Source organism: Dromiciops gliroides, chromosome 6, assembly GCF_019393635.1.
Source record: "Dromiciops gliroides isolate mDroGli1 chromosome 6, mDroGli1.pri, whole genome shotgun sequence".
NCBI lineage: Eukaryota > Metazoa > Chordata > Mammalia > Microbiotheria > Microbiotheriidae > Dromiciops > Dromiciops gliroides.
Genome location: NC_057866.1, coordinates 17,439,367 through 17,465,976, shown reverse-complemented (window position 1 = coordinate 17,465,976; position 26,610 = coordinate 17,439,367). Strand labels below are relative to the sequence as shown.

At 49.8% G+C, this 26,610-nt stretch overlaps 1 protein-coding gene across 4 annotated transcripts; it reads right to left on the bottom strand.

Annotated features, from left to right (window-relative positions):
- Positions 1–1,188: 1,188 nt before the first annotated feature.
- SLC43A1 (solute carrier family 43 member 1) lies at positions 1,189–25,034 on the bottom strand. 4 transcript variants are annotated; one of them, XM_043971028.1, is made up of 15 exons: positions 24,836–25,034; positions 22,984–23,150; positions 17,051–17,237; positions 13,767–13,822; positions 13,461–13,537; positions 10,056–10,148; positions 9,538–9,671; positions 7,801–7,979; positions 6,955–7,101; positions 6,796–6,828; positions 6,017–6,155; positions 5,396–5,537; positions 3,870–3,943; positions 2,413–2,536; positions 1,189–1,930 (listed from the first exon to the last, which is right to left on the bottom strand). In XM_043971028.1, the coding sequence occupies exons 2-15, from the start codon at positions 23,135–23,137 to the stop codon at positions 1,793–1,795; spliced, it is 1,677 nt and encodes a 558-aa protein (XP_043826963.1). In that variant the 5' UTR covers positions 23,138–23,150; positions 24,836–25,034; the 3' UTR covers positions 1,189–1,792. The 4 variants fall into 4 exon arrangements, with proteins under 4 accessions (XP_043826963.1, XP_043826964.1, XP_043826965.1 ...); XM_043971029.1 differs by lacking the exon at positions 24,836–25,034 and adding an exon at positions 24,017–24,138; XM_043971030.1 differs by lacking the exon at positions 24,836–25,034 and adding an exon at positions 23,642–23,756.
- Positions 25,035–26,610: the final 1,576 nt, after the last annotated feature.

The following is a 26,610-nucleotide window of genomic DNA, read 5'->3' as shown; positions in this document are numbered from 1 at the left end:
GATTCCTCACCTCATCCTCTTAGAATAGTTAGGTTCCTTTAAGGCTCAGCTCATGTGGCACCTCCTACAGGAAGTCTTTATTTTTACCCCCTTGTCGTTGGTGGTCTCTCCATCCTCGAATTATGCATATAATATATCATTAGGATATATGTTATATTACATATTATATGTACATCCTCATAGTGTGTATACTTATTCATCCATAGGCTCAATGATTTAGAGCTGAAAGGAACCTTAGAGGTCATAAAGTTCAATTCCCTCCTTTTACAGATGAAGAAATTGAGGCACAGAAAAGTTAAGTAAATTGTCCTGAGGCACAAAGCTAGTGTCTGAGTTAGGATGTAAACTCAGGTCTTCCTGACTCCCCTATGCCACATCTCTCAGCAGAATCTAAAATCCAGGAGGGCAGGGGCTCTTCACTCTCCTTCCCCTAATCAATTGCCATGTCTTGTCCATTCTCCCTCACTAATAACTCTGCTATTCCTCCCTGTGTCTCTACTCACTTGGTCACCAACTTCTTTTGAGGCTACATTACCTGTAGTCTGAACTCGAAATAGTCTTCTCATGATGTACCTGCTTCAGCACCCCCCCCCACCCCCGCTTTTGCATCTATCTTCTACATAGCTACCAAATGATTATTACCAAAGCACAGATCAGATCACATCTCTCTCCTAAACAAGAAGCTGCAGTGACTTCATCTTGGATCTCGGATGAAAATACAAACCTCATAAGCCTTGGCATTTAAAGGTCCAGCCCACCTCTCTTATTACACATTACTCCCTTTCACTACCGTATGGTCCAGTCAACCTGGCCTCTGTATGATTATTCCCTATGACACTCCCAACTCCATGACTTTGCACAAGGAAGTCTCCCATGCTTGGGATGCATTTCTTCTTACTTGAAAGGGAAAGGCTTAGGATCTGAGCAATTTTCCAAGCTGCCCCTGTTACACAGAGTGACAGGGAGAGAACAAGGTGAGGAGGAGCCAGACAGAGCCCTGAGGGGCACAGACTGACACCCAAGGCATTTGCACACTTGAGTTCAGGGCTCAGCTGTGTCTGTGTCCCATTTAATGGCAAGGAGCTTGGGGGGTGGGGAGTAAGTGGTAGGAAAAAGGAGGAGGGGAGGGCTGTGCGTGGGAGGCTCCCAGGTAGCAGCTCTGCCCTGAGGCACAGACACGAGTATCTCTCGCTTCCCTTTTTTATTTCCACTGTGGCAACCATGGTGGCAGCCTCCACAGCAGTAACAACAAGGAGGGAACCTGCCCTCCCACCCCCAAAGTCAGGCTCCCCTTCTAGGCTCTGGCCCAGATGCCCATCCTAGGCCCAACCCCACAGTCCCTATGCAGGGGGTGGGAGGACACCCTATGGGTCTCTCTTGAGCCTACAACTGTCTCCAGAAATGTCTGTTACCAGAGTGGCACCTCTATCCACATAGAGCAATGGGTAGCCCTGGCCCTAGGCAGCCTTGTGGTTTCAAGAGAAGAAGACAAGTCTTTCCATTCTGGATCTGCCAACAAGCCACCTAGCCTGGCCTTCATCAATGGAGCGTTGTGCGTGTGTGTATGTGTTTTCTTTTGGTGGTGGTTGTGGGGTGGTTTGGTTTTGGGGGTTGGGGTTTTTTTTTTTTGGTTTTGTTTTTTTTTTTTGCAAGTTCCTACAAAAATAGAACTTATGTATTTATAAATCCATGTCCCGTGGCTATGTGCATATGTTGCAGGTAGAAACTCCAAGCTGGGGCAATTCCTCCTGTTCTCCTGGGGTGTACCGAGTGGGGACGCTCCTCCTTCCAACTAGGCAACTGTTTCCTGCAAACCGTATGCTTCTGACACCTTCCAGGGGAACCTTTTCTGCAGCTTGGCCCGATAGAAGAAGAGGTAGGAGGGCAGCAGGTATCCCAGAAGGGAGAAGAAAAGCAGACCCAAATTCACCTGAGGAAAGGGAAAGAGGAGGTACTCATCGGACATGACAAATTCAGTGACAAATGTGAGGTTGGACTCAAGAAGGCCTGGGTTCAAAAACCAGCTCTGCTACTTTCTCTTAGTGTGACCTTGGACAGTTCACTTCCTTTCCCTGGACCTCAGTTTCTTCATTTGTACAACGAAGTGGTGGCTGGACTAGTTTGACTATTAGGCCTTAAAGGCCACCTAGTCCAAACTTATTTTTGGCACAAGTGGAAAAGAAGAGAAATGATTTGCCCGAGGCCTCACATAAAGCAAGCAGTAGCAATGGAACTGAGGTCTTCGGACCAGAGATCCGGCATTCGTTTCATGATATCACCAGACCCAACAACACCTGAACCCTCTCCCTCAGCCCCTGGAGGGGTGGAGGGCCAGAGGAAGGGCAAGGCTACAGCCCTCCCCCCTCCATCATCAGCACTTCCCTTTATCAGTGGCCTGATGCCCCCTCTTACCCAGAAAGGGTCTCCGTGTAGAGGTCCCAACATCAGCATGAAAAGAGGCTGCTGCAAAAGGGCAAAGATGGCGCTGATTGTGGACTGCAGGCCAGTCAGAGTCCCGAAATGGTTAGAAGGAAACCTGTCAATTAAAGAGGCCCAGGGCCCCAGACTCATGAAGCTTTCTCTCCTCCAGTACAATACAGTTCTCCACCCCTTCCCACCCCTCTACCCCCCTCACACACATATACCCCAACATTATGGAGCATGGCAAGACAGTTACAGCCAAATTATGGTCATTTGCGGGAGGTAGGGCAGCTAGTTGGCATAGTGGATAGAGGGCTGGCCTAGAATCAGAAAGACCTGAGTTCAAATACAGCCTCAGAGATCCACTAGCTGAGCGACCCTGGGCAAGTCACTTAGCCCTGTTTGCCTCAGTTTCCTCATCTGTAAAACAATCTGGAGAAGGAAATGTGAACTGCTCCAGTGTCTTTGTCAAGAAGACCCCAAACGGAGTCAAGAAGAATATGAAATGACAGAACAACACAAGCAGGAACATTTAACTGGGAGAAGGGAAGGCAACAGGGGGCATAGGTGGTGGTCTTCTGAAATCTGAAGGAATGTTGCCCAGAAGACTTTGTTCAGTGTTCTTCCAGAAAGCACAACTGCGGCTGGGCGCAAAATTGTATCTCAACATGAGCGTCTACATCAGAACAGGATCTCGGTATGGACTCTAGCTTTTGAGCGAGGCTTATGAAAAGAGATGGTGGGATTCCCATGACTAGCAGAGATTGAATGGACAGCAGTCAGGAATGTGGGAGAACCATTTCTGCATTAGGAGGTAGGCTTTTAACCTAGGGACTCAATGTACTTGGCTTTTAATATTTTGCTATATGTATTTGAATATGATGGGTTTCCTTTTTTATCCTGGGTATTATATTTTATTCATTTAAAAATATTGTTCTTAGGGGCAGCTAGGGGGCGCAGTGGATAAAGCACCGGCCCTGGATTGAGGAGGACCTGAGTTTAAATCTGGCCTCAGACACTTGACACTTACTAGCTGTGTGACCCTGGGCAAGTCACTTAACCCTCATTGCCCCGCAAAAACAAACAAAAACATTGTTCTGAGAGGGGATCCCTAGGCTTCACTAAACTGTCTAAGGGGTCCCATGACACCCACCCTAAATTAGAAGGTCTAAATATTAGCCAAACTCTGAGGTACTATGAGCTGTCTACAAGGGGAAACAGAGAGTAGTGGAATACACCCCAACCCATAAGATGATCCACATTAGAACCAGACAAGACCAGAAAGCTCATCTAGCATATTTTACACTTGAGGAAACTGAGGTCCAGAAACAGAAGACAGCAGCCTAGTAACATACAGGTGGCAAAGAACGGAGGTTGGGGCCAAATCCAGATCCCTAAAGCCATGGTTCTCTGTATTCTACCCCAGGGGTTCAGCCCCAATGACTTACACAGCAGCATAGAGCCCCCCACAGGCAGAGTGGAAGAAACCTCGAATCATTGTGTGTAGGATGAAGGTTAAGAGCTGCGAACAAGAAATCGAGAAGAAGAGAGACAGGTTCGTTAAAGCTGAGAGATGATGGGGAGGAAACAGGAGTCTGACTGACTTAGGTGGGACAATTACTCTTCCTGTCCGCTCCTAGCCCAAACAAGTCCAGAGACATTTCCCTAGGAACAGACAGGTCACATGATGAGGGTGCGAAGAAATCTCGGAAGGGTAAGTGGATGATCCCTCTGGCCTGAAAGTGATTCAGTCCAGACTGAAAGCTGTAGCACTTGAACTGCTCCCGCTCCCACCTGAACTCTTGCAGGGGTCTCCTAAGCAAATCAAAGGAGCTACTACACACAAATTGCTTTGCACACCTTGAAGCCCCGCAAAGGTGCTAACTCTAGTTATTTGGCCACCAAAGTGATGTGGTGGAATCTGTTGACTAAAGGGGGCTAAAACTGTGGGAGGTGGGGGAAGGGGGGTGTCGAGGCAGTGGAGAGAGCGCTGGAGGGAAGCAACCTACACCTGTGAAAGTAAAAACAAAGTATATAGGAAGTAAGTAGGAGGTGATTTTGATGGGAGAGGGGCCTGAGGGGCTACTCAGTTTTGTCTTTGCATCTCTAAGCAGTAGGCACTTAAATGCTTGTTGCCTGATTGACATTATAGTCTCCTTTTTGTAGCAGATGGGATGATTTGCACCCAAGGGTGTGCTGGATCTCAGAGCCAATTGCTAAATTTCCAAAGTGAGCATTTACACCTTGGAAATGGGCAAACATTAAGAAGGGCTTGATTAACCCTCATTGCACCGCCCCCAAAAAAGTGATCAGGGAGATGAATATCATGTAAATTAAATGTTCTTTTCTTTCTTTCTTTCTTTTTTTGGTGAGGCAATTGGGGTTAAGTGACTTGCCCAGGGTCACACAGCTAGTTAAGTGTTAAGCGTCTGAGGCCGGATTTGAACTCAGGTCCTCCTGACTCCAGCGCTGGTGCTCTATCCACTGCACCACCTAGATGCCCCTCATGTAAATTAAATGTAAAAGTGTGTCCTGGGTACATTTTTTCCCCGGGTAGCTGGGAGCCACCACACCACTTTGTGCACCTCACCTTGTCCCCGTGTGATTTAGATCTCCTCTTCAAAGTTTGTGTTTATAACGATTATTGTTGGTGCTATCATTGTCATCATCACCACCAAGTCTATGTCCCTCATTTAGCAGACAAGGACATGGAGGCCCGTATTGCTGAAGTGACTTGTCCAAGGTCACCAAAGCAGCAAGCGAGAAAGTCGGGATTCAAACCTAGGGCTTCCTACTGTAAGCCCAGGTCTCCTTTCACTGCATCAGGTCTTTTTCAGGAATCCCCACACCTGCCTGCCCCCAGGCTGCTTGCTAGACAAGGAACTGGGAGGAATTGGCCCATAGCATTCATGCAGAAGGCAGGAAGCAAAGGCAATGGCTCAGGGATGGGGCAGGACTAGGGTAATGAAGTTACCTGCAGGTGCAAATTGTGAATGAGGCAGGTGATCCCAAAGACCACGAGCAGCGTGTTGGTCAGAAGAAAGGCATAGATAGCATTGGTGAGTTTCTGGATCTTTCCGTAACGAATTTTGGTCCCCTTCTTAGCAATCCCATCCCTGTCAAGATCAAAGAGTCATCCTGGGCTCTGGAGAGATCCATTTACCTCTCTGACTGGGAATTAGATAGTAATGGAAATGGCCTCGTCATTGCTTCCTCTAGGCTTCTATGACTGAACCAAGAAGGCTCATGAGGTTACCATCTCTCACTGCATGCTAAGGACAGCCTCCATCCTAAGCCTTGTCGAGAGAGAGCCCAGGATGGGAGGATCCTATACAGAGAAGGCAGTAGGAGCAGGGTGAGAGCAAGAAGCCCACCAAAATGGAACCCACCAGCAAGAGCTGCAGAGGACAAACACTTCATGAGCCCCAGCAAAGCTGGGCTGCCCCTGTTTGGGATTCCTGCCTAACCTACCCTTTGCAAGAGTGGTGCCAGGATAAAGGACATCACCTGCTTGCTGGCAGAATAAGACAGTGCATGGGAGCTCTCCAGCCTATCCCACCCCAAGTCCAGATAAGACTGCCATTCTCAGAGTCACCTGGTCTCTTCCAGGATGTTGGCGTCACTAGGTGCATCCACACATTCTTTGATTCTCCAGTCCATGATGTAGCCAATTAAAGGGCAGGTAAGGAGGCACAGCAGCTGCATGGCACCAAAGATGGAGGAGTAGAATCCGACTGGCACCGGCAAGAGGAGAAGTGGGACAAGGAGGTGTCCGTGAGGATATACCCCCTCAGGCACTGCCTTAGGTGACTTTCTCTCCAGCAGGACAAGGGAGAGGGGCAAGAAATCTGTGCAATGCCCTTTCTCTGGTCTGGCAGAAATGCCCAAACCCTCAAAGAGATCAAGGTACTTTTAAGACTAGGAGATTATCCCTAGAACTGGGTGGGAGGGCCAATGCAGCTGATACAGGGAGCAAGGTCAGCACCCCCTTCTGTAAAATGTAAGAATTGGCCAAGATATGGGACAGCTAGGTGGCACAGTAGATAAAACACTGACCCTGGATTCAGGAGAACCTGAGTTCAAATCCAGCTTCAGACACTTGACACTTACTAGCTATGTGACCCGGGGCAAGTCACTTAACCCTCATTGTCCTGCCCACCCCACCAAAAAAATTGGCCAAGATAGTTAGGAAAGGCCCTTCTCTCTCTCAGCTTTGATATTCCAAGGCCCCAGCCCAGCTCTCACATTCGATGTTCTAAGGGTCCCTTCTAGCTCTGGCTTTCTAGGGCCTAAGGATCTCTTCTAGCTCTAACATCTATGGCTCTATAAGATGTGATACCCCCATGTCCTCTTACCCCTCCTGAGACCACATACCTTTCTCCTTCATGTGATGTACCTCATCTGTTCCTATGGAGAGTTGGGGAGGGGAGAAGACAGAGAGGGTTGAATAGAGGGAAGGCCAATTGAAGAAACCTCTTCCCCTCCCCTATCGCATCTTTTCCTATATCCTCCCTCCTTCCCGGAAGTTCTTACCCAGCTTTTGGCCACCAGTTATTAAGAACTCCAGCATCTTGTTCATGGCAGCCATGTAGAAAATCACCCGGAGCTGGGTCATACCCATGGTAAGGAGACTCCACAGAAATATGGGGGAAAAGAGGCTTTTCCGAAAAGGGACAGATTCTGCAACACAAAGAGGGGAGTCCCTCCCTGAACCCAGAGAGCAGGACCTCACCCACTCCCTGTCTTTGAGTCCTGATCTTCAAATCTCTTCCCTTCCCTGTCTCCTATCTCAGCCCATGCAAGTCCTACACACAGGGAGAACAGGAGCACTTGGCCACCTTTCTGTGGTCTTGGGACAGTTCCGGCCACCTGACATGTGTGCAGGCAGGTCCTCATGCCTGGAATGACAACCCTGCTCTTCTTTCAAGACCCACCTCTATCATAAAGCGTCTCCTCTCTCTATCTCCAGCACTCCTCCCTTTCCCCGAGGTGGAAGTATCGTCTCCTTCCTACAGTATTCCTCTAGCATTCTGGCTCTCCTTTTCTATCTCATCAAGTCCCAAAACAAGGGCCAGGGCGTGAGTGCAGCATCTAGTGTCCACCAGCAGAGGGACCCGTCAAGCTAGGCACGAAGGTACCCCCTCCCAGAGACTTTGACCAGAGTCTGGTGATGCAAGGCGCCCTGGGATTGCAGGGGGGCTGGGAAGCAAAGCAGCTGTTGGGGAAAGCGGCAGCTGCCAAGAGTTATAACCGACGACGCCCAAAGGCGTCTGGGAGACCCCACCCACCGAGCCCCTCCCCAGCATCCATGCACAGTCCTGTAATACAACAGTGGGCCCCAGCAGCTCTGGAATATGACCTGAGGAATCTGATACTCACTCTCGGGAGCTGCAGCCAAGGTGCCTCCTGCCTCTTGAGATAATGAAAAGAACTCCCTTTCTTCCTCTACACTTGGGGTCTTCTGGTTAAGTTGTTGACTCGTGGTAGTGACGTGGACAAGAGATCGGTCGCCAGTCACCTTGTGGTCTAAAGCCAGCCCATTCACCTTGATCTTTTTCCTAGGGGGGACAAGGGGCAGAGCACACGGGAGATTCGAGCTCGTGGTATCTGATCACACACAGCAACCATAAGGGAACCCAGCAAATGCAGCTGGTCAAATGCACACCTAATGAGGAATCACCATCCAGCCTCTGGTGAAGGGGAACCCAGCAATTCTCAGGGCAGGCCACTCCAGAGTGCAATGGGGGAACAGGAACTGGGCCTGTGATTTCACTGGGTTATAGACCTCCCTGTGCCAGTGCAGGGCACCACCTTCTCTGCAATTTATTGTCTTGGAGCATTGTCTAAGACCGGAGCCGGTGAAGGGATAGCCAGCAGGCAGGATTTGAACCCAGGTCTTCCTAGTCCTAGGCTGCCCCTTCTTTCAGTTTGGGACAATATTACTGCTTAGAAGTTTTTTCTTTAAACCTAGAATAAATTTGCCTCTGCATCTTCTACCAATTGCTTCTGGTTCCACATTTAGAAGGGAAAGTGAACACTTCCAATCGCTTTTTTCATTTTTTTTTTTGAGGCAATGGGGGTTAAGTGACTACACTCAAACATCTAATAAGTGTCTGAGGCTGGATTTGAAATCGGGTCCTCCTGACTCCAGTCTCGGTGCTCTATCTATTGCACCACCCAGCTGCACCTACCCTCCTCCATTTCTATCACCCTTCAAATACGTAAGGACAGCTATCATTTCACTACTAAGTCTTCTCTTCTTATGTCTAACTACCCTCATCATATGTCCATCATATGGCATGGACCCCAGACTCTTTACCATCTGATCACCTCCCTCTAACTGATGGCCATCTCATCAATATCCTTTCTAAGACGTGGTACCCAGAACTAAACATAACACTGCTGATGTAGTCTGACCAGGGAGGGAGACACTCAGAGGCATACATCACCTTGGAATTCCTAGAAACTTTGCCTTTCTTAATGCAGCCCAAGATCACATTAGCTTTTGGGAAGCTGCCATATTCATTCATTCACTGAACAAGTATTTATTAAACTCCCTTTCTGTGCCAGGCACTATGGATATGGAGACAAAAAGGAAACTGTCCCTGTCCTCGGAGAGCTTACACCAAGCACAACTGATAACTCATTTTGAACTTGCAGTCCTCTTTCCTTGGTCCTCAGGGATTCTGCAGGGAGCACGTCATTAAACTGAAGTTGTTTTGATATGTTTGTGCTTTGTTGGCTTTTCAGAAAGAGAAGCCTGTCTTCCCTTCCATAAGGATCACAGGATTCCTAATGGGAAAAGACCCTAAAGCTCATCTAGTCCAAACCCTTTGATTTAGAGTTGGAGAAACTGAGGCTCAGAAAGAGAAAGTGACTTGCCCAAAGTCCCACAGCCAGCAAGCGACAGAACCAGTCCTTCCATCCTAGTGTCCAGTGTAGTGAGGTGAACCCAATGCCCAATCACTGCTTCCTAAACCCAATGGTTCTTCCTCCCAACCTTCTTCTTTTGGGGACAGGAAGAGGGGAGAGGCCTTATCCTTCTCTCCCCAGCTGTAGATACGCGCGCGCACACACACACACACACACACACACACACACACACACGTCACTTACATGTAATTGGCCTCCTCTGGGGCAGGGAAGGCTTCACTGGGCCAATTGAGGGCACAATTGACAAAAATGAGACAGGCCAAAGCAGACCAGGTGAACATGATGACTACAAAGGACACCCCGGCATCATAGATCAGCTACATCATGAGACACCAGAGCCAGAAGACAAAAGAAAGAACAACAAGAAAGTTAGAGGCTGTCAAAGTGCTTTCCTCTTGACTCCCCAATCATTGCAACACACTGTCCAATGTATCGCAACCAGGACTCACACTCCGGGGTTTCCAAGTTGAGGGCCCTTTCCACTGCCCTACACTCCCTGGTTTCCTGTCCCATACATTTCTCCCATCAAACCACAGTCTCCCCAAATGGTGTGTGAAGGGGGCCTCTGATCTCTGAACCCCAGAAGTCCTAGCAACAGATGCCGGTCCCCTATCCCAGCTCTTCCTTGGGAGCAGGAGGAACAGGTACAGGTCCCCCCCACCCCACCCTCTGCCAGGGCTGCTGGAGGCATCGGCCTCTACCTTAACTCCGGGGAATGTGATGGCAGAAGACGCATAGGAGCCTATCATTATCGACATGATGGTGGCACGCAGGTTTCCAAACATGTTCGGCAGCTGAGGGGAGAAATGCGTGGATGAAGCAGTTTGTTAGAGGCTCCTTACACTGGAGAATTACAGATCCTGAGAACCGGAGGCTATCTCAGACATTGGGGACCATCCCAGGATCCTAAGACAGAAGGGACCTGAGAGGTCACTGAGTCCACCTCCTCCACTTGACAAAAGAGAGGGGCAGCTAGATGGCACAGTGGAAAGAGCACCGGCCCTGGAGTCAGGAGGACCTGAGTTCAAATCCGGCCTCAGACACCTAACACTTACTAGCTGTGTGACCCTGAGCAAGTCACAACCCCAATTGCCTCAATAAAAGAAACAAAAACAAAAACAAAACACTTGACAAAAGAGTCCCAGGAAAGAAAGCCATTGGCTGAATGAGACCAGCTGAAGGTTGACAGAGCTGGGGCCAGATCCCACGTCTCCTGACTCGAAGTCCTGGGTTTTTCCCAGGACCTCATGGCCATCCCTCGGTGATGCTCTATCTAGTTTCTAGCCACCTCTATCCTGAAGGCCTCCAGACATATCACCTCAGCAGCTGAGGGCCTGTGGAGGGTTGACTTGGTATTCTTGAGTCTATGACAAGACTCTCAGGTTGGGCTGAACCAAGAGTTGTAGGGGTCCTTTCCAACTCAGAGATGCCAAGATTCTAGCCCTAACACTGTTACTAGCCCCACCCCCAACACACACACACACACACACACACACACACACACACACACACACACACACACACGCCAGCAATCCCACCTGCTGCTATAGGGAGCCCAGCCTGGAGGGGAAGTCTCCCACCTGCCCAACCTTCTGTACAAACCTGACAGAAGGGACAGGGAAAGAGCTCAGGAAGGGATGGGAAGGCAAGAAGGGGGATTTATAGAATCATAGCAATAAGAATTGGGGGCTGGGGGGAGGCCAGCTAGATGGCGAAGTGGATAGAGCACCAGCCCTGGATTCAGGAGGGCCTGAGTTCAAATCCGGCTTCAGACAATTGACATTTACTAACTGTGTGAACCTGGGCAAGTCACTTAACCCTCACTGCCCCCCACACACAAAAAAAGAATGGGGGGTTAGGGGGAGGCCAGGGAGAGAAGAGGAGAAGCTGCTGGCCTCTCTACACACAGCACACCAAGTTAGGTCAGGATGACTGGACTCACAAGAATTCACATACAATCAGGTAAACTGAGCCCTCCCAATCTATTGGTGATAAAAGGAAGCCAGCTCCCCCAAATCCCAAGGAGTCTAGGTCATCTCCCAAACCTTAGCTGGGAGACATGAATCTGAATGTAACTAATGTGGGATCCATAATATTATTGGAAACACTCTGGTGTCAGGAGGAAGAAGGAGGGGGTGGTCTTCATAAAGTCTGGAAAAAAGTGAGAAATTCACAGAATCTCAAAGTCTCAAAGTTGGAAGGCACTGAGGGAGGGGGGAGAGGGGGCACACAGGGCACGACCCATACCTGAATGACAATCCCCTTTACAATATCCCACCCCCACACCAAAAACAAAACCCAAACTGGCCATCCAAGCTCTGCCTGAAGAGTCGAAGGGGAGGGGGTGCAGTGTGAGCTCCCCGGAAAGCATTCCTGACTTTTTTATAGCTCTGTTTATTAGGAAGCTTCTCCTGACATGGGATCTAAACCTGTCGCTTTGGCCCTTCTAGCCAAATGGCTTCTAATTCTGCCCTTAAGGAGACGGGCCCCTACACAGTCCGAGGAAAATGAGTCCAGGACCCTGATGGAGGTGCTGGGGGGGGAAGCTTAAACCAGTGTTTAAGCCCTTCTGATGATACTCTCCAGATCTCCACCCCTCTTCTCCCAGAGTTTGTGCCCGTGGGCTGGTACAGCCTGCAAGGACTCGGGGTCACCCCCAAGCCACTAAGAGGCAATGAATGGGAGGAGGACCTCAGAGCAGGTTCACCACCAAAGAAATAATTAATGACATGTTTTGCTCAACTCGAGTCCAGTCAGGCCCCGGAGGAAGGGGAGAACAAAGTCATGGTGTCCTTCCAGCCTGTTCTCCCTCTTCTCCTCCTCCCCCAGATCAGGCCCTGGGGACCTTTCCAAGAAAAAGGTCGTGGAGAGGGTGGTCTAGCCTAAAAGCTAAAGACCTGGGAGCTGCAGGACCTTGGGAAAGGAAATGGTGGTAAGCGGCCACCCACACTGGGGCAGATGTTTCCCTGTTTCCTGTATCTGAGAGGCGGCTGCCAGGGGTAGCAAGGAAAGGTGCCAAGGTCCCCAAAAGGCCGGACCCATCTCCCCCAGCTTGAGGGGAGGGCCAGCGCGAGGCTTCCCCAGGAGGGGGAGGGAGGGCCAGTCCTGGCTTCCAGTCGGTTTCGGGCTTTAGCAAACAGTGGGTCGGGAGGCACAAGATGTCCCAACACAGCCGAAACCGCTGCCCCAGCAAGAGAAGGCGAGGGAGGAGTGGTGGAGGTGGGAGGGGATACGGGGCGGGGCCCTTGAGGGGCGGGGCGGGAGGTCCAGTCCTCCCATTGGTCAGTGGCTCCCCGCGGGGGGGGGGGAAGTGGGGGGGTGTGCCTGAAGGGGCCTGTTGCAGGAGCCAGTTATCAGGCAGAGTTTCCTGGCCCGGGATGAGGGCCTCCTCCTCCTGCCCCCAGGGGAGGATACCCGGATTGCTCTCGACCCCTAGAGTCGGGACCTGGGGGAAGCAGCATGGATTGAAAAGAGAAAGGGGGAGGGGAAAGGATGTGGCCGGGGCGGGGGGTGGGGGGCAGAGAGGAAGGGAAGGAAGAAAGGTAGGAAGAGGGAAAGAGGAAGCACCCAGTCTTGTGGCCGGGAAGCAGAGGTGGGCCGGGGCTGAGAGCGGACCAAGACGAAAGCGCAAGGAAGGCTAATCTGGGTGCCTTTGGCTTCGTGCCGCAGCATTTCTCATTCCCAGGAGTTGTGCAATGTCCCGGGGCAGGAGTGAAATGCTACCCCTCGGGGTGGGGGAGAGTCAGCCCAAAGCACCCGGATGAGCCAAAGCCACACAGATAAACATGGCCTTGGCTGAGCCTCACCAGTCTAAGGGCAGGCGCGCTGACCGGCACAGACACACCTCCCCCAGCTACAATACACATTACCAATGCCACTCCTCCCGGTCCCGGTCCCGCCCCCCCCCCTCTCTCTCTCTCTCTCTCACACACACACACACACACACACACACACACACACACACACACACACGTCACCACTACTCCCGCTCCCCCTCTCACACACACAATCACACCAGGGAAGCAGTTACACTCTACTCCTTGGCTCCCCTTCTCGACTGTACCCCCTCATCGTCAGGCAGCTCCCAGCAGGGGCCCAGAACTCACAGTGAGCGAAGTGAAGGTCAGACAGATGCCACCGAAGCCATTCAGAGACAGGGCCAGAAAGATGAGCGGAGACAAAACTAGGGGCCGACAGAGAGAGCAAGGTGTGAGGGCAAAGTCGGGGCAACGTGTGTAGGGGGAAGGACAAGTGGTGCTTCCCAGCCCACCCCCAGGAGCCTCCAGGATTCTTTCCCTTCAGAAATCTGCAGGTGGGGGGTCCACAGTGAGGGAAAATGTGGGACTGTGACCCATGGAAACGGAATAGGATTGGGAGGTGGAAGGAACAGACCCCGGAGGGATCTCTCTCACCCAAGGGATTCTGAGAGGCCAGAGCCATCAGGGCACAGGAAGCTGCAAAGCTGGAGCTGCAGAGACAAAGGATGGTAAGAGATGGTGGAGAGAGATAATGATCCTGGATGATAGCCTTATCCTTATATTATGCTTTACAGTTTGCAAAAAGCTTTCCTCAACACAACTGTTGCTTTAACTGATGAACCTAGACTCAGAGTCTTCCTTTGCTCTAGTCCTCCCTCAGGTGTCCAAGTGGATAGAGCACTGGTCCTGAAGTTGGGAGGACCTGAGTTAAACTCTCACCTCAGACACTGTGTGACCCTGGGTAAGTCATTTGACCCCAATTGCCTTAAACATCTGGGGCCACCTCCAGTCATCCTAACATAAATCTTGCCACTGGACCCAGATAGCTGAGACAGTGAAGTTGGTGACCCTGCACAGCCCTCCCTCACTTAAATCTAATTCAGTGCAAGTCATGACATCACCCTGATGTGATGATCCTCTTTGAGAACGAAGGACAAACAAGCCCTCCATTACCACCTGCTTACTGGTCATCTCCATCAATAACTGTCCAAAACAGACGGTTGTCTATTTCTTTTTCTTCTTTTTTTATTCCTTGTTACAAGGGATGGTTCTCTGGGTGGAAGTGGATGGGACAGAATATTTAGAAATGCAAGTGATGTAAAGACAAATGCTATCAATAACATGGTTTGTTTTCAAAGAAAGGATGCCGGGGCAGCTAGGTGGCGCAGTGGATAGAGCACTGGCCCTGGAGTCAGGAGGACCTGAGTTCAAATCTGACCTCAGACACTTAACACTAGCTGTGTGACCCTGGGAAGTCACTTAACCCCAATTGCCTCACTAAAAAAAAAAAAAAAAAAGGATGCCAAGAGAATCATGGAGATTCTCCTGATCCCAATATTCCGTTCCCATCCCTTAAACAAACAAACAACAAAAAATAACTCATTCTCCTCACCCTTCACCCCCTGAAGTAGCTTCGTAGTTTATCTATTTCTGTTGAGAATACCATCCTCCCCCCCCCCACTCCCGCCCAAATCTTGGAAACTTCAGAGTCTTGTCCTCAACTCTCCATCACACCACATATCCTATCAGTTGCCAAGTCTGGTTGATTCTACCTTCACATATCTCTCACATCTGGCCCCTTCTTACTACTTGTATGAAGTTTAATCCCTAAAGTTCTCATCACTTCTCATTAGAAAGCATTAGTCTTCTAATTATCCCAGCACCCACCCAAATCAAGTCCCATCTTTATTCAATCCATCCTTCATCCACCTGCTAAAGTGATATTCCGAAATGTCTGACCATGTCCCCACCTTCTCCCACTTAAGAACCCCCAGTGCTCCCTTTTTGCCCTTAGGATAAAATACCGACTTGTCTAGTTGGCATTTAAAGTCCGTCTTATGGCAGTCTGCCTTACTGCACTTTACCCATAGGATTTCTACATTCCAAGCTGGCCTGTCTGTTCTTCCCTGTATATGGTGTTCCATCTCCTACTCTGTGACTTTGTAGAGACTCTCCCCAAATGTCTGAAATGCTCTCTCTCCTTACATCTTTTTCTTAGGAACCCCTGTTCTCTTTACAGCTCGGCTCAGGTGCTATGTCCTGATTTCCCTTCCCCCAATTGCTGGTGTCCTCCCCTGAAATAACTTTGTATTGACTTATTTTTCCTTCTTCCCACCAATAGAATGTAAGCTCCATGGGAGCAGGGACCATTTCATTTTTGTCTTAGTATTCCCCAGTGCCAGTAGGTGCATAATAAGTGCTTGTGAATTGACTTGATCATATTCTTTAGAGCTGGAAGGGACAGTGGAGATCATCGGGACCAACTTCCCTCCCATTTTACAGAGGTGGAAACTAAGGGCCAGAGACCATAGATTTAGAGTCATAAGGGACCTTTCTGGTCCAACCCCCTGATTTAACAGATGACAGACTGAGGCCCAAGGGGCTAAATGCCTCACTCAAGGTCATGCAGGTTGTAAATGCTAGAATCAGAACTTGAACTTGTTGTTTCATATCGTCTGACTTTTCCTAACCCTATTTGGGGTTTTCTTGGCAAAGATATGGGAGTGATTTGCCTTTTCCTTCTCCAGATCATTGGACAGATGAGGAAACTGAGGCAGAGTTAAGTGACTTGCCCAGGGTCACACAGTTAGCTAGTGTCTGAGGCTAGATTTGAATTTACCTATCCACTGTTACCACACTGTCTCCCTAAGGTTAGGATGGAAGGGTTCTGTCCCTTCTCCAATGGAGAACTCTTCTGCTCTGTCCTTTGTTGTTATCACCATTGTCATCATCAACGAATAGCATTTAAGTGTTTATGGTTTACAAAGAACTCTGCATATATTACCTCAATGGCCCAAGTTTATAGAAAGATTCCTCAACTTGCCCCAGAGTCACCCACCCAGCTAAAAGTGCCTGGGCCAGGATTCAAAGACTGGTCCTACTGACTCCAGGTCCAACATTTTATCCACTGTGCCACTTAGCTAACTCCCTTTCTCAGACTGCATTTATAACATGGACGTGTATTCCCCTCAATTGAATTGTAGGCACCTTGAATAGGAAGCTCCCCACCTCCATCTTTGCATCTCTTGCATCTCGAACAGGGTCTTCCACATAGTAGGGCTTAGTAAATGTTTAGTTGTTCATGGTGGCAAGTTCTGCTTCAAAAGATGACTGACTTCATCAGTAGTCCCCAAGGCAACTCTTGTGCCTTCAGTTTCATTAGTCACAGAAGCCAAAAATTCATCCCTCCTTCCCCACTTTTTCTTTCCATTGGGCAATTCTCTTTGACTTTCCCTTTGCCTTTAGGCATTTTCCAATTTATGGGTTATGGGTGCCTCACGCCACCTAGGAAATTATAAAGTCCTTAAGGAAAATAGGAGGCTAATAAATGTTTGCTAAATTGATTAGGATCATCTGGTTGCCAACCTTGTGCTGACAAATGTCCCCAAAATGCATTAATCTGCTCTTCAACCCAGATGCAATAACTGTGCCCATATCTGAAGTCCATACATTAGATGGAGGGATTACTAACCTCACTTTGCAGCTCAGATAGCTGAGGCTCAGAGAGATTAAATCCTAGTACACAGAGGTGGAGTGAGTGACTTGTTCACCATCACACAGTTTACAATTGAAAAAAAGGCTCAAATCCAAGCCTTCTGACCAAATGCTCAATGCTCAGCAAGCTGCCCTCCTTGAAGAGCTTTGGACCAGTCTGCTCCCGGGGGTATCTCTCCAGGACCCCCTCCCCTGGATTGTGCTCCCCCTTTCCCCTTCTTTACCTGCCAACTAGGCGAATAGGTCGGGGTCCGAATCGGTCCATGAGGATGCCCAGGGGCAGGGTGGTGGCGCTCAGAACAAAAGAGCCAATGGTGAAGCCCAAGTTCAACATCTCCTCCTGGCTCTCACAGGTGGGCCACTGATGCTCAGTCTGAAGCTGGTATTCAGTAATGTTGGTGCCATTCTTCTCTGGGGAAGACAGGAAGAGGCATTCGAAAACTCCAAGAAACATTAAAGCCCTGACTGTGTGCTTGGCACCAAGGACGAAAAGACAAGAACAAAGAGTCCCTTCCCCCAAAGAGCTGACATTATGCTGGGGAGAAGCAACGTGGAGAGGGATATGGAAATACAAGACGACTGGATTTCCTTTTCTCCGATGTCATTTTGGCTTGGCATTACTACAGGGGAGAAAATGCTCTAGCCGGCAGATAGGAGTGTTCTCCTGTCTGAATGGCATTTATATTTTTCAGAATTAACTTAAACATTGGCCCCTTGGTTTATTAGTCAGGCTCTTATGAGCTTAGCTTGGATGATTCTACCTCTCCCTCCTCCACCCCACTACCCCTGCCCCTACCCCCAGTGCCCAAGGGATATAGACTAAGGAACAAGGTTTCCAGGCTTGGGTGCTGCCAAGCAAACCAAGTTGTAACCAAACCATGATGACTAAAAACCACTTCTAGGCCTCTGTCCCTGTTAATTGCAACAGAAGAGAACATTTAAGTCCGATTCTCCCCAACCCAAACCCCACTTTGCAAATAAGGAGAGCGTTAGATATCAAAGTCTATAGAGCATCGGGACTAACGTCAGGAAGACTCATTTTCTTGAGTTCAAATCTAGCCTCAAACACTTGCTAACCGTGTGACCCTCAGCAAGTCATTTAACCCTGATTGACTCTTTCCTCACTTGTAAAAATGAGCTGGAGAAGGAAATGGCCAACCACTCCAGTATCTCTGCCAACAAAACCCCAGATGGGTTCACAGAGAGTCAAACCCGACTGAACAACAACAAAGTGAGGCCCATGAAGAGCAAAGGACTTGAACTAAATCTCCTGTCTTCCAGCCAAGGCATCTTTCTACCAGATCCAACTGTTTCTTCCCTCTGTATTTATGCACCACCTGTACCTGGTGAACACTCACTCAGGAACATACACACACATACACAAACACACACAGGCATGCCTACGCCATTGCCTTACAATTGGCCTCCAGTATTTGGGGTTTTTTTTGCCTCATCTTCCCACCTAGACTCTTAGCTCAGAACTTCAGAACCCTTAAGTTGAAAAATGGACCTCAGAAAGCACTAAGCAGAGCCCCCACCAGGCCCACCTGAAGAAGGGATCCCTTCTTCAGCAAGCCTGAGGCTAAAGGTCTCTAATGAAGGGAGACTTCCGGTGGCAATCCATTCCACTCTCGGCCAGTTCTAATTTCTTGGCTGTTTTACCTTCCATCCATCCAGCTGAAATCCACAGCTTTAGCCTTGCACTCACTGTTCTTCCAGTTTTGCTTGTTTAGTCATTTTTCAATCACATTTGACTCTTCATGACCCCATTTGGGGTTTTCTTGGCAAAGATACTGGAGTGGTTGGCCATTTCCTTCTCCAGCTCATTTTGTTGTTGTTGCTAAGTTGTTTCAGTAATGTCCAACTCTTCATACACCATCCAGCTGCCCTTCCAGCTCATTTTACAGATGAAGCACTGAGGCAAACAGAATTAAGTGACTTGCCCAGGGTCACATAGCTAGGAAGTTTCTGAGGCTGGATTTGGAAAATAAGTCTTTCTGACTCTGGCCAGCACTCTATGCACTTTGCTACCTAGCTGCCCTGAGATCAAACTGCAATAGCCTTCAGTATTGTTCTGCCACCTTAGTCCAGTGCTGGGCACACATGTGCTTAATAAAGGGTTGGCAAATTCTATTTTGAACCTCACCACACCCATTTCCCCCAAAACTGAGTCATAGGTACCTTCTACACTGAGTCCCAATTCTGGGGTGATGGCATTGCCCCAGGGAGAAAGCACCCATCCCCAAAAATGCAAATGGTGGAAATAGGGAGGGAGAGTAACAAGGACTTAATTGGGGAAGATGGGGGTTGGTGTTATTGGGAAGTGATGCTGATGGGGCTTTTTATACATTTTATGTATATAATATAATCACCACAGTAAGTCTCATTGGAGAACACCTATGAACTTTGTCCAGATCTAGGCCCTTCTAAGTTTTTGGTTTTTTGTTTTGGTTTTCTTAGTGAGGCAATTGGGGTTAAGTGACTTGCCCAGGGTCACACAGCTAGTAAGTGCTAAGTGTCTGAGGCCGGATTTGAACTCAGGCACTCCTGACTCCAGGGCCGGTGCTCTATCCACTGTGCCACCTAGCTGCCCCTAGGCCCTTCTAAGTAAGCTCCATGGGATGTATTCTAGTCATGGAGAACAGGACCAGGTTTCCCTTGATCATAGCCATTATATTTAAAAAAAAAAAAAGAAAGGGAGCTAAAGGGATTATAATAATGATACCTAACATCATACAGTGTGATTTGGGAAGTATCAAGATATAGTGGAAAAATTCTAGGTTCTGGGAGTCAGAGGACCTGGGTTTGAATCTCACCCTTCACCTCTCAAGACCTCATGATCTTGAACAACTTACTTCCCTTCTTGGGTATCCATTTCCTCGTCTGTAAAATGAGGGGCTATGACTAGAAGACTTCTCAGGTGCCTTCCTATAATTCTATAACCAAGCCGTTTTCCACTTTTTTAACAAAAGTACTTTCATTTCTCTTTTAATCCACTGGATGTGAGTTAGGATAGGATGATATCTTTCCCATTTTACACATAAAGAAACAGACATCTGGGTCCAGTGGCAAGATATACATCAGGATGACTAGAGATAGCCCCAAATGTTTAAGGCAATTGGGGTGAGGTGACTTGCTTGGGGTCACACAGCTAGTAAGTGTCAAGTGTCAGAGGCCCGGGTTGAACTCAGCACCTCCTGACTCTAGGGCCAGGGCTCTATCCACGGCACCACCTAGCTGCCCCCGTGACACTGTAAGATGTTCTCTATCTCCTAATGCCCCCATGTTCCTTCCATGGAGCAGTGTGGCTCTGTCCTCTGTCCCACTGCTGGGGATCCTCCAGGTTCTTAAGAATGAGGAGGAGGAGCATGAAAGAGAGGGATGATCCTGAGTGCCTGACATCTGGACAGCCCAGGGGAACATTAGGCATCAGATGGGGAGAGCTAAAAAGAGCTCAATAGCTGTGTCTTTGGACTAGGGACATGGAAATCTGCTCTCATGCTCTGCTCTGGGGAATGGGCCCCTGGAACTTATATTGTAAAAGCTGAGAAAGAAGACTCCCTTCTCCTAAGCTCTCCCCTCATTCTCCCTTTCCCTAACACACACACACACACACACACACACACACACACACATTGCAGCCCATATACACTCCCAGCTACCCTCATTTTTCCCCAGGCCCCTATCACTACAGCCCAGGCCCAACCCCTCCCTGCCCAACCTGCCTTCTCCCCCTGGCCCTGGTTGGCAATAACATTGCAGGCAGGCAGCCAGTGTTAATCTCTATCCCTCTTTCTCCCCCTATCACCCTGCAATTAGTTCCAGGAGTTAGAGGCAAGTCTCCACCCCTTCTCCACCTGCTCTTTCCTTGAGTAACCCCAGTAAGTGCTTGGACAACAAGATCAAAACCCCCAGGGTGCTATGGGTGCCATTGAGGTCTTAGAAGGAGGAAGATTAGGATTATCCACACACACACACCCCTTCCTCCCCAGGGGCTTTGGGTCGGGGAGAAGAGAAAGTTATTTTCCCCCAACATCCAAGGGGCAGGGTCCCTGCTATAGCAGACCTGGACTGAAGTAATGTGACTCCAGACTCAGGGGATCTGGATTCAAATCCCATCCTGGATGATTACTACTGAGATGACCTAGGGCGAGTACCTTAAAGACTCAGTTTTCTCATATGTAAAATGAGAGGGGATGGATGAGATGGTCTCTGAGGGTCTTTCCTTCCGGTTCTAAATCTATGATTGTATGAGGTCATTGAAGGGCTGGCTAAACGGTGCCTATGGAAATGAACAGAGGACTTAGAGCTGAAAGGGCCTTTAGAACACAGACTCTCAGAGTCTATGGGACCTTGGAGGTCCCAGTATAATCCCATATATAATGGGAGTGAGACCCAGAGAGGGGTCACATAGTTCATAAATGTCAGAGCTGGGATCTGAACCAAGGTCTTCTGACTCTAAGTCCATTTTCCCTGTATCTTGCTGAGTGGTCCCAGCCCGGGGAAGGAGCAAAGTGAGAGAGAGAGACTGACTGATGGGCTGGTCCCAACAAGCTGAGCTGGTCCAAGTTGGTTTCCAAAACACAGCTCCCCTGCGTCCAAAATTCCTCCCTCACTGGGCATATGCCCTAGAACTAGTAGAGTATTACTGTCAGATTTCAGGTGTCACCAAGCCCAGCTAGATCCTAGCAGAGTCCTTGTCCACTGGGTGACTGAGTAGACAGGTAACAAGTAACAGTGCCTACCTGGGCTTCTCAACTGAGCAACTGAAATACATTAAATTTCCATACTGAGACTTTTCCCAGCTCCTGAAGCTACAGTGAGGTCCTCTGAGCTCATGTTTGGGCACTGAATCCAAAAGGCACAGAGAATAACAACTCCCACTTCTGAAATAGGTAAGATTTGCAATGTATCTTCCACTCCAGCACTGGAAGAGGTAGGTAGTACAATATTATTAACTGCATTTTTCATGAGGCCATGGCATCTCAGAGAACTAAAAAGTCACTTGGACAAGGTCACATAGCTGGAAAGTGGTGGGGACATGGGGTGGGGCTGGGGAATGAAGCTGTCTAGTTTTCTTGATATGTCTTGCAGCAACATAAAATTTCTTTCTCTAAGAGGGATTAGATCTGGCGGCTTAACATCAGAAAAAAGTATAATCACTTTTCAAAAGCACTGTCTCATATATAACTTCATTGGCCCTCACAACAAACCCCATAAGAGTCTGCTAATTAGATATTGTTGTTGCTTACTCCAATAGTCCGTCTGACTCCTCAAGACTCCATCTGGGATTCACTTGGGCAAAGATAACTGCTGATTCCCTTTCCAGCTCTTTCTAGATGATGAAACTGAGGCAGACAGGGCTAAGTGACTTGCCCAGGATCACATAGCTAATAAGTGCCTGAGGCAGGATTTGAACTCAGATCTTCCTGACTCCAGGGCCAGCATACTATTCACTTTGCCATTTTACCTTCATTTGAGAGAGTTCAGAAAACAAGTGACTTATCCAAGGTTTTGCACCCCCAGCTAATCCCAGAAAAGCATTCCAGCCTTCCGACCCCTGACCTATTGCAACACTCTCCTCCCTGATCCCCTCATTGGATCATGGAACGTACTTTCAAGGCCTTCAAGTACAACCTCCTCATTTACACACGAGGATGTTAACCCAGAGTGGGTAAGTGACTTTTCCGGGGTCATACATTTGGTAAGTTTCTCTGGCAGGGTTTGGCCCCAGCTCTTCATGACTCCAAGTCCAATGCTTTCTCACTCCATTGTGCTACTTTTCTCCTCCCTCATTCCCTTTTTTTCTTCCTCATCCACCATTTCCCTTCAGCCTCCCTGCCCTCAGCTCCTGGGAAATGGCACCTTAGGAAGACTAAAGGAGACCAGGGGATTATAGATTTTGAGCCGGAAGGAACTTTGGAAGCAATCTAGCACACTCCCTTCACTTGATGGTAGAGGAAGCTGATGCTTAGTAAATGAAGCTCAATCACTTGTTCAAGGTTACACCCGAAATAAGTAGGAGAGTCAAGATTTGAACCCGGGACCCTGGATCCAAAAGAACCGTTGTTCCACTGTACCCCTATCCCCCTCTGTGAGGCTCTGGAAGCCACAGTGGTAAGAAGAGAGACACATCAGTCAGGCTTTGGCCGCCTACCTGGGCAGAAGTGGGAATAGAAGCCTTCCATCTGCAGCATGATGAGCAGGGATCCCCAGCCAAGGAGAACCGCGGAGAAGAACAGGTTCTCCACCATGGCTGTGCAGGCCATCCACCATCGCCGCTGGTAGGCCTGCGCAAGTGTAGGGGCCATGCTGGCTTCTAGGCTGCCAAGGAACAGAACAGTGAGTGCGGGGCGCCTGAGATCAGACTGCGAGTAGCCCGGGACCATGGTAGCCTCAGCGCTGATCTTCCCTTTCCCTTTCGGATACAGACTCAGGGACCACGAGGGCTACCCTGAAGAGCTTTCACTCTGCTCCTGGGGGCTGGGACTCCCAGATAGCACCAATGCAAGGACGGGGCTGAATTGGCACTGTCAGGGCTGCCAGGGACCTCTCCAGGGCTCCTTGTGAGATAAAGGCAGTCCTGTGTGCCAGTTTCTGGCACTCTGCCATTCCCCTCCCCCCAGGAATGATGGGGTCTCCCCAGGTCCCTGGAAACGGGCCATTCTCCTCCCCTTAGGAATGGTAGGGTCTCCCCCAGGCCGGGAAAACCAGCAGCCCCCCTTGTGGGATGAAGAGCCTAGTGTCCACAAGGGTCAGGAGGGGGCAGAGAGAGGGCTAGGGCCACCCACATCCCTGCCTTTCAGCTCTCTCACCCAGAAGCACCCCTAAAAGGCAAGTACAAAGAGGAAAGGGAAGTCTGGGAGGGTCCCAGCCCCCTCTTCCTGTTGTGCCTTGACTAAAGCACCTTCCTCCAAGTGTGCTCCCTCCTGCCCAGGTCGGCTCTCCCCATCCATGTGCTCCCGGCCCCCCTCCCCCACTACAAATGCCTTCCTCCCCCACAGCCCCCACTCCACCCGGGACCTTTTCCCTTGCTCTCCCCTCAGAGACCCGTGTGTGTCCCAAAAGTTAAGTTTCCCTGGCTGAGCCTGCAGTTGCCACGTGGATGGGGACCCGAGCTGGGCTCCTTGCCTCCTCCTCCCCCCATCCCAGCTCTCCTCCCCGCCCCCTCCTCTTGGAGCCCCACTCACCCCGCTGTGGACTTTCCTGCCTGCTCTGGAACCCAATGCGGCCGGGGCCGGGGAAGGGGCTGGGGGCTGGGGCAGGAAGTCTGTCAGCCGCTGACTTTATAAGGCGGTTGGACTAGTGTGAGTCGCAAAGAGAGAGAGAGAGAGAGAGAGAGAGAGAGAGAGAGAGAGAGAGAGAGAGAGAGAGAGAGAGAGAGAGAGAGAGAGAGAGAGAGAGAGAGGTGTGTGTATGTGTGTGGTGTGTGTGTGTGTAGAATTCCCCCAGTCTGGGCCACCAGTGTGGGGCGGGAGGTACGGGACAGTACGGGGCGGTGCGGGGGCGGAGACGGGGGGCAGCAGCAGGAGGCTGGCCTGGGACGGAGCTGACCAGGCAGGACAGGCCCGGGTGAGAGGACAGGATAGCCTGGGGAGGGCTAACCGGGCAGAGGTGGGAGAGGAGAGGAAGGTGAAGAAAGCGGCATTAGCGGATCGTGAGACCTGGAAGGGAAAGGCCCTAAGAAGGCAACAACCCCCGCCTGCTTGTCACAGCGATCAACCAAACCCAGAGAGGGGCAGGGACTTGCCCAAAGTCACACAGCTAGAAGCAGCAGACGAGATGGGATTCGAACCCAGATCTCCTGACTTTCCTCTGCGAGATGGAAAGGGCTGAACGACGGGACAAAGGGAGGAGGTGAGACCCACCACACGGGCAAAGAGAAAGGAGGCGGGGTCGTCCTGCAGCACCCGGTCAGAGAGCCTAGTGGGCGGGGGCAGTACACCGCGGAGCCCGCCTCCGCAGCCACCTCTCTGAGCCTGCAGCCCACCCCCACTCCCGGAACTCACCTTCGGCTCCTTTCTTTTCAGGCGAGTTTGTTTCACAGTTGGGGGCTCGCCTCCAACGCCCCCCGTCAGTCCCCTCTGCCTCCGTTCCCCAGCCAGGCTATGGTCCTCAATGAGGAGTCCCACTGAGCTGCCCTCTCTTTTTAAAGGCCCTCTAAGATCCCGTCCAAGCCACACGCTGATGGGAGTGCTCACCCTGGCTTCAGCCCACCTCTGAAAATGATGTCAGGGAGCCCGGCCCGGCCCCAGTCCCCCACATTTGACCAATCAGCAGAGCGGAGGTCCTTAGAGAATTGATAGTGGGGTCACACCCCGCTCCCAGCCTGCCCCGTGAGGCCGGGAGCTCATTAGTCATTCAGATGCTTCTTCGCCCTCTAAGTGCACTTTCGCTGACACGTGACCGTCCCTCTGGTTCCAAACCGTTCACCCATTCAGAGCCCACCCCAGAGTGAGTCTAAATTCTGGGCCCCTAAGAAAAAAGTCAACAGTCTGCTCCATCCATGTGCAAAATAAAGCGACTTCAAATGGGGAAGGTGACCGTCATGCTGGAGCTGTTGAGGGTGAGGGGGCCTTGAAACTCCTCTGTAATTGACTAGGAAGTCTTCCCTCCGCCCATGAACTAAGGAAACGTCATTTTTAGTCCCTGCATCTCTTCCCCCTCCCCAACATCTCTTAAACTTTTCAACATAATTAACGTTGGAAGTATCACAGGGTGCCAGCCAGTGCTAGGGGCTGAGCGGTTAGGGTTACTGGTGCAAAGCAAACAGTCCCTTTCTCACACCATCAATAACACTGGGTTAGAACAATTTTGATCACAGAAAAAGGAGCAACCTAACCCACCTTTCTAAAACAGGAACTTCCCTGGGATCAGACCAGAAGTTGATTATGCCAGGAGAGAGATATATATGACCCATGAGCTATTATTACTCTTCTGCTCTTCCAGGTGGGTCATGTTCCAAAGCACCCCATCAGAAAACAGTGCTGAGGGCCAACTTGGGTGGACATCAGGGAGAAGCAGTAAACATTTGGGGTAGCTCATTCTTCTACACTCCAATATTTTGTTTCTACCACTCAGAAGGCAGTCTTCACAATTTCAGCTTCGTTTTTCCTCCTCTACAAAGCTTAAGCTTCCTGAGGGCGAGCTATGCTCTCAGGGGTAACTGGTGCTGCCCATTTGGAGTTAACGGATTTACAGGGTTCTTGGCTACTTCCTTCCTGTGTCACCAGGGACGAGTCACTTCCCTTTTGTGGACCTAAACTGTATCTGTATGATGGGCAGGTTGGATTAGACTGAGTCTGTGGCAGCCCTAAATCCTATAAACCTTATTCATTTTTGTATCCAGCCCAGAATTTGGGGCATAATCAGTAATAAGCACATGAATGTATTAACAGCCTGAGAGAGATCACATGAGGAAGCAACCCAGCAGAGTGACACCTCTTATCACCACCTTAGGCTAGTCAGGGAAGCTAGTTGGATCTTCAAAACCTCAATGATCCTGGGAGAACAGATCCATTCTCCCACTTCTCCCAGACCTAAATAAGCCAAAGCTCTGGATGAGCTGATGGCGCCATCTGCTGACAGAAACCTGTAGCCCAGCGCCTGTTTGTGCTTGGCAAGACAAGGTATGAATCTCCCATCCACTACAGTGGAAAAAGGAACAGAATGTACAGGAAACCCTTGCAACCCAAACTCTGTACCTTCTCGCCGGGTCAGCTCTCACAACTGCACAGCGACCACATTCGCGAGACCCTTCGCCGTCCCTAGATGCCTGGAGGCA